The following is a 14394-nucleotide window of genomic DNA, read 5'->3' as shown; positions in this document are numbered from 1 at the left end:
AGTAAGTTTATCCTATGTTGTATGTTTATATGAGTGAGTATATACTGTGTGTATCTTTTGCTTCTGGGACAATTCACTCAGGATGATCCTTTCCAGGTCTCACCATTTACCTGCAAATTTCATGATTTCCTTATTTTTCCTTGTTGAGTAATACTTCATTGTATAGATTTACCACAATTTCTGCATCCATTCTTCAGCTGAGGGGCATCTGGGCTGTTTCCAGCTTCTGGCTATTACAAATAAAGCTGCTACAAACATGGTTGAGCAAATGTCCTTTTTGTGTACTTGAGCCTCTTTTGGAAACTGAAAAGCTTCTGTAAAGCAAAGGACACCATCATCAAAACAAAGCGACTGCCTACAGATTGGGAAAGAATCATCACCAACCCTTTATCTGACAGAGGACTCATATCCAGTATATATAAAGAACTAAAGAAGCTGAAAAGGAGCAAACCAAGTAATCCACTTAAAAAGTGGGGAACAGAGCTAAACAGAGAACTCTCTGTAGAGGAATATCAAATGGCAGAGAAGCACTTAAAGAAATGCTCAACCTCATTAGTCATTAGGGAAATGCAAATCAAAACAACCCTGAGATTTCACCTTACACCCATCAGAATGGCCAAGATCCAACACTCAAGTGACAACAGATGCTGGAGAGGTTGTGGAGAAAGGGGAACCCTTCTCCACTGCTGTTGGGAATGTAAACTTGTACAACCAATCTGGAAATCAATCTGGCGCTTTCTCAGACAACTAGGAACAGCGCTTCCTCAAGATCCAGCCATACCACTCCTAGGTATATTTTTCTTTAAATGATGTAAACAAGTTATTTTAAAATGATGCAACGAAGTTGTTTTGCATTTACTTTAATTTTGAGTTGTGAATACAATAAGGGTACCACATGAAAGAAGTGATACCCAGAAATTCGGAAGAATCAAGTAAAGTTGAGTAAAGTTGCAGCCGATGTAGGCTGGATGTAAGGAACACCATTGCATAGCACAGTAAGCAGACACCCCACACTCCAGGGAAGGAGATTAAGAAAGAAAACCCTTTAAGGAAAACATCCTCACATGAAACTCAGTCACCTCACCGTAACTATGGGGAATAAGCCTGAAGGTAGAGTGGACTTAAACTTTCTCCTTCATTCAAAATTCCATTTATGTAGAACCCACTCAAAACCCAGAAGGTTAAGTATAGTCTTACTGCTATAATTAATGGAGTGCAGAATCTGTACCAAGCGAACAAACTAACAAATGTGGAGTGGCCTTAACAAAGGTGAAATGGACTCAAAACAATACAATGCCTACCAGAGCGAGGAAAGATAGGAAATGTAGAGAGAGATGAGTTATTTTAGAAAAGGGAGTCTCAGAAAGATTTGATCTATAAGGTTCTTTGTCATGGGAAAAATTAAGGGATTTGGGTTTTTAGGCATCAAGTTAAATAAGGGGAAAATGGATTCATATCATATTCATAGGCCAAACTAAACTTTAGTGAAGTACCTAAAGATTTGTCATATAAATAACTTATATACATTTTAAAACATAAAGCTGGCATGAGTCATAGGCAATAACATTGCTATTTGGTTTCAGATCTGTACCTTCCAACTTCAGTTCATTGAGCATGGGTTTGACCTTTACAATTTTGAAAATTGGTGGTATGTATTTTCAATGTATCAAATTGTCCTTTTTGATATATAAATTTACATATATATTTAAACTTAAATCATTTAAAATTATACAAAATTTATTATGAGATTGCTCTGAAAAATTTAGGAACCAATTAAATACAGAGAGAAATTATGTGAAATAAAATCCATCCACTCAAACTAAACGTGTCAATTATATTGTGTCAGCTGGATCCATGTATTTGCATCTGAAGTATCTTCATCACATACAAGTAACACTGAGAGATTGAACAAAACATCCACATGCTCAAAGTAATTTCATATTTCTTGTCATATGCTTGTGAAGTCCCCAGACGAAATTTATTCTGTGAAATATTTTCCCTGGTCATAGTTTTTTACCATATTTACAATACTAGTCATAAATTTCCCCTTGCAAAATAGTCCTAGGGTTCAATCAAGAAAGTGGTTTGTTGTTCCTGAAAACAGTCTTACCCCTTTTGCAACATGGGCCCTATCTGCCTGAAAGGTTTGTATAGTAGTAAAGTCTGGTGATGGATAATACACTGGTTTTTAACTCCATCAGCCCACAAAGTGTTTTTCAGCACTGTGAAAGCTAGTTCGCAGGGAGAGTTCAGGGTTGTCTTCGCTTTGTGTTGTAACCATAGTGCGTGTTATCTTCAGTAACAGGGTCTGATCATTTAGTTTTGCTGGGCCTATGATATATAGCATTAAACTGTACTGTTTCAGGTGCCTTTAGGGCCTAGTTGATCAATAACCAACAGAAAGAAAAATTGTGTTTGACACTGATTTTCATTTATTATTACATGTCTTATGGAACAGTATTGTTTACTAACATGGGTTATCTCTGTTCAGGCTCTGAAATAATTCTTATGATATGACCTTGTTTACCATTCCTGGGCATATAACCAAAGGAATTTATGTCTTATTACAGAGATACTTGCACATTCTTATTCATTGATTTTATAATACATTACAGCTAGGAATAGAGTCAACTTAGTCATCAGCAGATGAATGTATCTTGGGAATGCAAACATATACATATTATTTACCAGTAAAAAAAAAAAGAAAGAGACATTGAGAAACTTGCAGGCAAATGGATTTAACCAAAAGAAATTATACTGACTGAGGTCACCTGTATCCACAGATACAATTCTCAATTTTCCTTTTCATATGTGGATCCTACCAACTGATCATTTGTATATTTAACCCAAAGTACATGTGGAAACTAGAAATAGCCCAAATCTTGATGGGATGCATTTGAGGAGGAGGAGGGATGGCATAATGTAGGAAAGATGAAAGCAGGGTGAAGAATAAAAAGAAGAGAAGAATTAAGGCAGGGAATGAAGTAATAGAGCAGAAGAAAGAAGGGCCAGGGGAATCCTTAGACAAAATGAAGTCTTCATAAACAAGTTATATGGGCAAAATGAACTTCCAATCTGAGTAAAAGTATAATACAAAGGAATATTAAAACTCATGTGATATGAAAGAATACAGAAGAAATACTAGGTGCTATTTTAAGAGTATGAGGATGAGATGAAAGAGAGAAGAAATAGAGGGTGGGTCAAACGAAATTAAGAGTAATAGAGGACACTGTTGGATCTTTAATAAGATACAAATGGTCTACTTATTTATGAGAATATGTAAGTTATGTGAATTGTATACAATGAATTAAAAACATTGTTTTTAGATTTTTTTAAGATAAAAAATAAACACATGAATAGAATAGAAAATGTGTTTTAATTTAATCGATAGCAGCACAATGAACCAAAAAGTGGTGTCTGTGTGTGTGTGTGTGTGTGTGTGTGTGTGCTTGGTGTTATGTACAGTTTCACACACTCATGGGAGAATATTGGAATACAGTCCCCAGGTATACGTGAAGAATTCTTTGATGACACAAACAACAGAATAAAATCAACAAAGAGTATTAAATCATTTTCAGTTATTAAAAACCTCATAGTTGTGCATCTTTAAAGATAGTGGGAGTCACAAAGTTATGTAGTTTAGTTCCTTTCTTTGTTCTAAAAATGTCTACTCAATTTTCCATGCAAATTCAGCAGTTGATAATGGCATACCTTGTAAATAAAAGTATGGGAAAAATTCTGAAATAATTTCAAATTACTAATACTGTTTATAAATGGACTGATCAGTATATTGATTCCCAGGGTTCATGAGCTAATTGGCAAAAGGGTATTATAGAATTTTAAATCATATACTTAGAGGACTATGTGTGTGCGCACGCATGTGTGTGTGTGTTGTGTATGCTTTGAGAAGAAATTATGCTAATCATGATCAATATATTTATGAACAATTTATAATAATATTTTATTTTATAGGAGTCGTTACTGGACCACTACTTTTCCAGGGTATACAATATGTGTCTTGTATTTACTGGAATATTGATGAATGTGGAATCAAAGGACATTGTTGGATCTTTAATAAGATAAGAATGGTCACATTATTCATGGCAGAATGTAAGTTATGTGAATTGTATATAAGAAACAAAAATTGTTTTCAGAATTTGCAATTGTTTATAACCAGGTAATAATTAATTATGAATAAAAACAGACAATTAAAGGGTTATGTAATTGTGTAGGAAGTACTTTATAAAGTTGTGCTACAGAATTTATGCAAATACTTGTATTATTGTTAAATGTACTCTTGATTCTGTGTTACACTTTTAAAAAGGGTATAATTAGGGTAATTTCAGATTTTTAACTAATTTTGCCTGTATATTTATGAAGCCAAACAATTTTTCCTTATGAGTTTTTTAGGTTTACAGTATTAAATATTAGATAAAATTGGATAAAAATATTTTTACTTGTGTGGTGGTTAGAATGAACTCTCTCAAAAATTATCTGCTTGAATGGTTGGCCCATAGAAAGTGACACTTCTTGGAGAAAGTATGTCATCGTGGATGCAGGCTTTGAGGTCTCCTATGATCAAACTACACCCAGGGTGACACACTGTCTCCTGATGCCTGCAGAAAAAGATACAGAACCCTCAGTTCATTCTCCAGCACCATGCATGCCTGCATGTCGCCATAATTCCCACCATGATGATAATGTACTAAGTTTTTGAAACTGTAAGCCAGCCCCAGTGAAATGTTGGCTTTTACAAGACTTGCTGTGGTCATGGTGTCTCTTCAGACTAATAAAACCCTATGACAGAAGTTGGTATCAGAGACTGGAGTATTGCTATAATAGGCCTGACATTTCTTTTATTTGGAGGAATGTGGATTTTGGACTTTGGGTGAGGAAAGAGTGGAAAAAGAAAAAAGAAATGGCCATTTTACCAAAAGCAATCTAAAGATTCAATGCAATTCTCATCAAATTACCAACACAATTCTTTACAGACCTGGAAAAAAAATTCTCAGCTTCATATGGAATAACAAGAAACCCAGAATTGCTAAAACAATCCTCTACAATAAAAGATCTTCTGGAGGTATCTCTATCCCTGATCTTAAGTTGTACTATAAAGCAACAGTTTTAAAAACTGCATGGTACTGGCATAGAAACAGAATGGTGGATCAATGGAACCGAACAGAGGACCCAGAAATAAACCCACACACTTATGGACACCTGATCTTTGACAAAGATGCCAAAACCATACAATGGAAAAAAGATAGCATCTTCAACAAATGGTGCTGGTCCAACTGGATGTCTACATGTAGAAAAATGAAAATAGGTCCATACTTATCACCCTGCACAAAACTGAAGTCCAAGTGGATCAAAGACCTCAACATAAAACCAGAGACATTAAATGGGCTAGAAAAAAAAGTGGGAAATACCCTAGAACTCATTGGTACTGGAGAAAACTTCCTGAACAGAACACCAACAGCACAGGCTCTAAGAGCATCAATAAATAAATGGGACCTCATGAAATTGAAAAGCTTCTGCAAAGCAAAGGACACTGTCATCAAAACAAAACGACTGCCTACAGATTGGGAAAGAATCTTCACCAACCCTTTATCTGACAGAGGATTCATATCCAGTATATATAAAGAACTAAAGAAGCTGAAAAGGAGCAAACCAAGTAATCCACTTAAAAAAATGGGGAACAGAGCTAAAGAGAGAATTCTCTGTAGAGGAATATCGAATGGCAGAGAAGCACTTAAAGAAATGCTCATCCTCATTAGCCATTAGGGAAATGCAAATCAAAACAATCCTGAGATTTCACCTTACACCCATCAGAATGGCCAAGATCCAAAACTCAAGTGACAACACATGCTGGAGAGGTTGTGGAGAAAGGGGAACCCTTCTCCACTGCTGGTGGGAATGTAAACTTGTACAACCACTCTGGAAAGCAATCTGGCACTTTCTCAGACAACTAGGAATAGCGCTTCCTCAAGATCCAGCCATACCACTCCTGGTCATATATCCAATAGAGGCTCAAGTACACAAAAAAGACATTTGCTCAACCATGTTTGTAGCAGCTTTATTTGTAATAGCCAGAAGTTGGAAACAACCCAGATGCCCCTGAACTGAAGAATGGATGCAGAAATTGTGGTACATCTATAAAATGGAATACTACTCAGCAATGAAAAACAAGGAAATCATGAAATTTGCAGGTTAATGGTGGGACCTGGAAAGGATCATCCTGAGTGAGTTGTCCCAGAAGCAAAAAGACACACACGGTATATGCTCACTCATATAGACATGTAATGTAGGACAGACCCACCAGAATCTGTGCATCTAGAGAGGCCAAGCAGGAATGAGGACCCTGGCTAGAGTTTTCGATCCTCATACTGAGGGGCGGGGAGGATGGACATCAGAGGAAGAAGAAAATAGGAAACAACCTAGAAACCTGCTACAGAGGGCCTCTGAAAGCCAGAAGAAGAAATCAGGAAACAAACTAGGAACATACCACAGAGGGCCTCTGAAAGCCTCTGCCCTGCAGACTATCAAAGCAGATGCTGAGCCTGATGGCCAACTCTTGGGCAGAGTGAATGGAATTTTGTGTAGGAAGTGGGAAATAGTGGGAGCTGGAGAGGATGGGGTCTCCACAAGGAGAGCAACAGAACAAGAAAATTTGAACACAGGGAACTTCCCAGAGACTCATATTCCAACCAAGGACTATTCATGGAGATGACCTGGAACCCTGTGCAAATGTAGCCCATGGTAGGTCGGTGTCCAGGTGGGTTACCTATTAATGGGAAGAGAGACTGCCTCTGACATAATCTGATTGGCCTGCTCTTTGATCACCTCCCCCTGAGGGGGGAGCAGCTTTACCAGGCCACAGAAGAGGACAGTGCAGTCACTTTTGATGAGAACTGATAGACTAAGATCAGAAAGGAGAGGAGAACCTCTCCTATCAGTGGACTTGGGGAGGGCCATGCATGCAGAAATGGGAGGGAGGGTGGGATCGGGAGGGGAGGAGGGAGAGGCTTATGGGGGGATACAAAATTAATAAAGTGTAATTAATAAAAAAAGAACTAAATAAAAATAAAATAATTATAAAAAAAGGAAAGTAGTGGAAAAATTCAAATGCTGTTTAATGAGTCGTACTAGTAGAAGCATGGAAGACAGTGTTGCTGAAAGTGACTTGACAGGTGGGACCTCGATCAGCAGGTTTCAGAAGAGAAGAATTTTAGTATGTTGCCTAGAGATCGATCTTGTGATATTTTGGTAAAGAATATGGCTGCTGTTTGCCCTTGTCTGAAAAGGCTACCTAAGGCTAAGATGAAGCAACTTACATTAATTATGTTGGCAAATAAAATCTCAAAACAGACTAATATAGTTCATTCTTATGAAGAACATTATGATGAAAAGAAGCAAGCTGAGCAAGGCAAAATTAAATATGTTTGGTTCAAAGAAAAATGAGCACCAAGAAGTGGAATGAAGCTAAATTCAGTGTTCAGGCAGATAAACAGACTACACATTGGGGTTCCAGGACAGCTGGGCTCAGGCAGTGAAGGAAACCATTGAAAAAAGGAAGTTGTTGAAAATGAAATTGAATGAGCAGGCCATGTTCCAGCCCCAACAAGCAGCAGAACTCAGAAGCCTCAGCCATGTGTTTGTGGCTTTAGAATCAAGGATATATGAAAGGGATTATGGAATCTTCTTCCATGACTAAAGAAAGCTGCTGTGACCAGGAATATGTGAAGGGGTGTTTCTGCATGGAGGCCCAGAGAGACCATTGTGTGAAGCTGTGAGATTGAAGGCTGGATTGCCTTGGAGATCCCAAAATGTTGGAGATGCCAAGTCCATTGGATACCTGCCATAGATAGCTGCTAACAGGGAGTTGAACCAGCTCAACAGAAAGCAGTCAACAAAGCTGAAAAGAATTGAAATTTGAAGAGCATTTTGAAATCAAACTAGGAAATGTAGAATTTGGAGTTTGCCCAGCTGGTTTGGGTCTTGCTTTGGTCCAGTATTTCATCATTTTGTTTTTTTTTCTCTAACTTTTGGAACAGGAATGTATATCCTGTGACATTACATGTTGTAAATATGTGATCTGCATTTTGATTTTGATGTTACAGAGGATTATCATTAAGAGTCTGCATGAAGAGACTCTGAACTTTGAACTTTTAATAGGTTGAGACTGATAGTCTATGGAGACTATTCAATTTGGACTATATGCATTTTGCATTATAATGCAATTACAAGCCTATGGTGGCCTGGTAGTGGAGTATGATTGTATGTTCCCCATAGAATCATGTGTTTGAATTCTTGGCCCATAGGAAGTGACACTATTAAGAGGTATGGCCTTATTGGAGTAGGTCTAGCCTTGTTAGAAGACATGTGTCACTGTGGAGGTAGGATTTCTGGTGTCCTATGCTCAAGCTACACCCAATGTGACACATGGTCTCTTCTGCTGCCTATGGACCAAAATGTAGAACTCTGAGTTCCTCCAGCACCATACCTACCTGTATGCTGCCATGCTTTCCACCATTATAATAGTGGACTAAACCTCTGAAAATTAAGCCAGCCCCAATTAAATGTTTTCCTTTATAAGAGTTGCAGTGGTTATGATATCTCTTCACAGCAATAAAATCCAAACTAAGACATATCATTAAAACACTAATATCTCTCTGAAATATAAACTTTAAAATTCCCACTCTGTTGTTAATAGAAGACATATATTATGCCATTTTTAGTTACAGAAATTCTCATGAAATTTCTTAGTCTCTTTCTTCTAAAAGTATTTCCACATGTTGTTGCTGTAGGCACAGAATTGGTATTTGTTGAATAAACACAAAGTGAAGAGAATGATCTGGAAGCAGGACATGAGCTCTCAATTTCCCTGCCCCTAGTCATATACTTTCACTGAGGCTTCTCCACCTCCCAAACAGTGCCAACAAGGAAAAAAACAAGTGTTTAAATATCTGAGCCAAGGGAGATGTTCCTGTTCAAACTACTACATTCTACTCCATTGCTCTCATAAGTTCATGGCCACATCATAATACAAAACGTATTTAGTTCACCTTTAGAAGTCCTCAGAGGGGAGGGAGGGAGGGACTGGGAGGGAATGAGGGATCGGGACACGGCTGGGATACAGAGTTAATAAAATGTAACTGATAAAAAAAATAAAAAATAAAAATAAATAAATAAATAAAGTCCTCATAGTCTTTAAAAGTTACAACACTGTTTCAGTGACCAAAGTCCAAAGTCCCATCAGAAATTCAAGGCAATCTCATAACTGTAACTCCACATAAAATCAAAAGGCCAATTATGTATTTCCAGTACATAACAACATTATACACATTATACACACTACCTTTCTAAAGGGGAAGGATGGGGACATAGTTAGGAAATAACAGGCCAAATCCAGATCAAAACTCAGGAGTGAGAATATTTAATCCTGTAGCTCCATGCCAAATGTAAAGCATTTAAGATGGCTCTACCACCCAGCTTTGCTTATTGCGATACATATTGACTTCTGTCCAAGTAGCCTTTATGTAATAACTGCTTTAAAAGTATTAGAAAAGTGATGTCCAGATATGGTGGAGAGGAATCAGTGAGTGCTTCCTTTAAATAAAATGGGAATAAGCATAAGAGCTTCGTGAAAAAAAAAAAAAAAAAACCAACCCTATCAGATCAAGTGACTAAAAAAACACCAAGAACGTATTTACCCATGAAACTACAAAGAAGGAAAAAGGGAGTTATCCTAGTTCCAATACTTTACTTAAAAGCTGAAGAATAGTGGACCCAGCACAAGATGAATGGTTAAATTTGATAAAGTATTTATGCATAAAAGACAAGAATAGTAAATGTGTTTTAATTTATTGATAGAAGCATGTTGAACGAGAAAATAATGTTGTGTGTGTACAGCTATGTACACTTCTCACACCCATTGGAGACTCTTGGAATACATTCTGCTAGACTAAAGGAAGACTACTATAGAGACATAAGAATGCAATCAGAAAACAGAATATGAAAAAGAGCATAAATTCAGCAGAAATTGAAAACAGTAAGAAAAATAAGAACCAAATAGATATCCAAAGCTAAAAAACACAGGGGCTGAAGTGATAAATTATAACTTCAGTGGCTTGGCCAGAAATACAAAAAAAAAAAAAAAAAAAAAAAAAAAGAGCTAGTAAATTCAAAGATAAGTCATTTCAAATTATCCAGCCATCAAAACAAAAGGCAAAGGAGAATATAAAATAGTGAGGAAAAGTTATATGGGCCGCCATCTAAGTCTAGAAATGTCACACACACACACATCAATTCAACCAATTGATGCAGGAATACTGATAATACGACATTACATAGCAAAGATATTCTGCCCACAAAAGGAAAAATTTCCTCTTTTTGACAATATGAATAAACTGGATCAATATTACTATTATTATTGTTATTATTTCATTTTCAATTGCTCTAAAAAGAGTAGTCTTAGTATTTTATGATGAAGTGTATGTAATCTATAGTCTGGGAGTTTTAAATCACAAGTGGGATTACAGTTCTGTATGGGCCTTTTTGCTGCATCAGATCACAGCGCTGGACATAATGTCTGGAACCTGTATATTAGAGAGATTTCACATTATAAGACAAGAAGCTAGAACATCCAGAACTTAGGCTCATTGCTACCATGGAAAGTAATCAAGATCAATTATTTATAAAATTCACACTTCTTGCATTCTCCATGAGTCTCCAACTGCTGAACCTCTTATAAGACTCATCAGTACAGTACTAATACAATGGAGTCAAACTTCCAATGGATGAATACACAACCTGCAGCAATCCATCCCTGGCCTCCAAGATATGTGACTTATCCTAATGTAAAATATAATGACCCAGTAGTGCCAAAGACCCTGTAGCATCTCTGAAAAGTTTAAATCCACAGGTTTAACTGACACTCATAGAAAGCACTTTGAGATATGAGCTGCTATTTAAAATAAATTACGTGTCTACAAATTAAAAGTGTGACAAGCAAAGGATAAACATCCTTAGTCCATAGGGAGATGTCAGGAGGTGGAGAGTACTGAAGAGACTGAAACCCGACATTGCAGACATAAAATCTTAAAGCTGCAAACCTGATACCTCGTGAACACTGTAGTTAAGGGTGCCCCCCAAAGGCAGTCTTTGCCTTGTGATTTTGATGATCCTGCAAGATCCACAGTTTCTCTTTTGGTCTGGCTTTTCACACGGTCTATGACTTTCTCTGATGCTGTTGGATATTTATGACCACTCTCTGGCTGTTGATTTTCTACTTTGCAGTTCCACTTCTAAAGCTCAACTTGGTGTTGCCCTATTAAGCCTACTCTGTGTAGATTCCAACCATGCAGCAGATTTCAGTCTGGTCTTTTGACTTCCTTTGAAAATGTTGTTGAACCTGTCAGGAGCAACACATTTGCATTTTGCTTCCCTGAAAAACTGGGACCACTAAGTAAAATCTGCTGCCGGTCTGAATAATGATGCTCAAGTCTGAGAAGTGGTTACAGTAGTGCTTCTCACTTGGCAGCAAGGAGAGAATGTTTTCGGAGCAGCAAGGCCACTCAGAGATATGAAGCTCAGCCACTGAAGAATCCTTCCCTTGAAGGGTCAGACTTCTGGGACTAAGGGAATCTTCAACGAGTTCTGAAATGTCCTGAAGGCCTTTTCTCATTGTTATAATGCACAAGTATCCAGCCCTGTTAAATCACAGTAATCTCATTAGCAAGTGCTTATACAGGGCCACACTTACATGTGGTTTTGCTCTTTCCTGACTAGGATTTGAACTTACCAAGTTTTTCCACTGTGTTTCTTTTTTCTTTCTTTCTTTCTTTCTTTCTTTCTTTCTTTCTTTCTTTCTTTCTTTCTTTCTTTCTTTCTTTCTTTGTTTTTGTTTATTTTTTAATTTTAATTTTTTATTAATTACAGTTTATTCACTTTGTATCCCCATAAGCCCCTTCCTCCTCCCCTCCTGGTTCCACCCTCCCTCCCTCTTCTTCACGCATGCCCCTCCCCAAGTCCACTGATAGGGGAAGTCCACCTCTCCTTCCTTCTGATCTTAGTCTATCAAATCACATCAGGAGTGGCTGAATTGTCATCTTCTGTGTTTCTTTTTGTTCTACTGATATTCTGAAGAAAAACGACCACTACTATCCACAGCATAGTCTTACTGTTACATTGTTTGAAATTCTGCCCTCTCAATACTAATAAGCACATTTCGTGATATTTCTTTGCACTCTTTATTCTATATAATCATTCCATGGCAGCGTTTGTAAGACTACAACAGAATGCTCATCTCAGTCCCAGATTCTTCTGGGATTAAAGTGTGACTTTTTCCCCCTCTTGCTTTCATCTGCTATGGAAAATATATTCCGTGATATTGTCATGAAGTTCTCCTTTTTCTGTATTTTAACTATTTCTTTAGTTATTAAACATAGACTAATTTAATATGTTGTCTGGATTTTGAACAATGTTGAGACAGGAGATTATCAGAAGGATTTCAACAAGATATGCAGTAGTGTGGGAGTTACAGATATTGGCATTTGAATTACACAATAACCTTATGCCTACATTTTGCTAAAACATTTTTACTCTAACAAGGTATTTTGCTTGTGAAGTATAATCATTTTTATCTAATGTTTGTAAGTTGTGGAAATTTGAGACAAAAATAAATGCTATAAAAGCAATTATATTAATATTTAATTGTGGAAAGTGATTAATATTTCAAACCCTAAAGCTGCATAAAGCTTAAAGCAAGTTTCAGCTACTATTGATAGTTAAGTTTTGAAAACATAATTATGTATTTGCAAATTAACATAGTTCATTAATTCATTAAACATTACCTTTTGGAGGCTATCTGATGAATATAAAAAATTTTATAATCATTTTAAAATATATAATTTGACATAGGTTATAATATTTATTTTATATTTGGAGAATTAATTAATTACTTCAGAGTCGACCTTTTCATTGAATAAATGACTTTTGTTACATATTATGTAGTTACACCCTATTTTTTTAAAATCAGGGATTATTTTAAGAGTCGGCACAGTCTTTGTTTGTCTTCATGCGGTTAAGATATTTGATTCTGTGGTAAAGAGAAGTTCTGAGTGCCTGAACAAATCTGTAGAGGATTGCAAAACAGAAAAAGAAGAAAAAGCTTAATTTCTAACTGAATTCTTCATTGGGTAAGAATTATATGCATTTCCTTTGCCAATGGAGTACGATACATATAATTTTTAAAATAATAGTGAATAGTTACATTTTAAAATATTTTATTATGAGCATAAAAATATAGTCTGTGTTAGAATTGCTGAAGATATTATGAAAATATAATTTGCTAACTCAAAAATATTGTAGATCTTTTTTTCCTCTTTTTGAAAATAGATTACTTTCTCATATAATATATCCTGATTGCAGTTTCCATTCCCTCTAGTCTTCCCAGTTCTTCCCACTACCTTCACGTCCAAATCTATCCCTTTCTACCTCTCATTAGAAAAGAAGAAGCTTCTAGAAGATATCAAGCAAACATGACAAAATAAAATAGAATAAGATAAAAAAACATCACATTGATGACAGACGAGGCAAACCAACAGAAGGAAAAAAAAAGCTCAAAGAGCATGCACAAGAATCAGAGACCTACTCAGAAGTCCTATAAAAGTAATAACCTGAAAGTTATAATATATGTAGAGGTCGTGGTGGAGAACCTTGTTGGCCTTGTCCTTGCTGCTTCTGTCTGTGTGAACCCTCAAGAACTTTTTCAGTTAATATAGAATACTGTTCTCCTGGTGTCCTCTGGATCTTCCACTCTTTCTACCTCCTCTTCTCAGGGTTGTTGGAGGCCTGAGAGGAGGGATTTGATGTAGACATTTTATATAAAGCTTCATGTTCCAAGTTTGTTCCAAGGTCTCCCTCTCTCTCTTTCTTTCTCTCTCACACACACACATCAACCTGTGGGTTTCCATACCTGTACCCATCTGCTGCAGGAGGAAGTTTCTGCACACAGACACACACATACACACACACACACACATTACATGAAATGAAGTAGAGAATGGTACATGTCTAGAGGACAAAAGAGAGTTTGGGTCGGGGAGCCAAGATGGCAGCACCGGGAGAGCACTGTGTCTGAGAAGCAGGACGGCACTCGCCATGCAGCAACCAGGAGACAGAACTCTGGGCCCTAAAACTACAGCGATCGTGTTTCCCAGGTGAGGGGAGGCTCCTATGGCATGGGAATCGGTCGGGTCCACTCTCAACTGCCCAGCCAGAACCCGGAAGAAATCCCGGATAACACGGGCTTTCAGTCTCCGGGCTGGAGCCGCAAGCTTGCATGTCCCAATCAGTTTCCCAGGCTGATCGGTGGACACAAAGGTACCTGAGACT

General features: G+C 37.1%; 1 protein-coding gene across 1 annotated transcript in view; it reads left to right on the top strand.

Moving 5' to 3' along the window:
* Positions 1–11333, top strand: part of LOC110540440 (solute carrier organic anion transporter family member 6C1-like) — a 107830-nt gene extending 96497 nt beyond the window's left edge. The window contains exons 11-13 of the mRNA XM_060367826.1: positions 1584–1648; positions 3973–4110; positions 11296–11333. Coding sequence (XP_060223809.1) covers positions 1584–1648; positions 3973–4110; positions 11296–11333 — 241 coding nt within the window. The remainder of the gene's footprint in view (positions 1–1583; positions 1649–3972; positions 4111–11295) is intronic.
* The last annotated feature ends 3061 nt before the right edge of the window (positions 11334–14394 follow it).

This window comes from Meriones unguiculatus, chromosome 15 (genome assembly GCF_030254825.1).
Source record: "Meriones unguiculatus strain TT.TT164.6M chromosome 15, Bangor_MerUng_6.1, whole genome shotgun sequence".
Lineage (NCBI taxonomy): Eukaryota > Metazoa > Chordata > Mammalia > Rodentia > Muridae > Meriones > Meriones unguiculatus.
The sequence above is the reverse complement of the archived record's forward strand: the minus strand, read 5'-3'. Positions and strand labels throughout refer to the sequence as shown.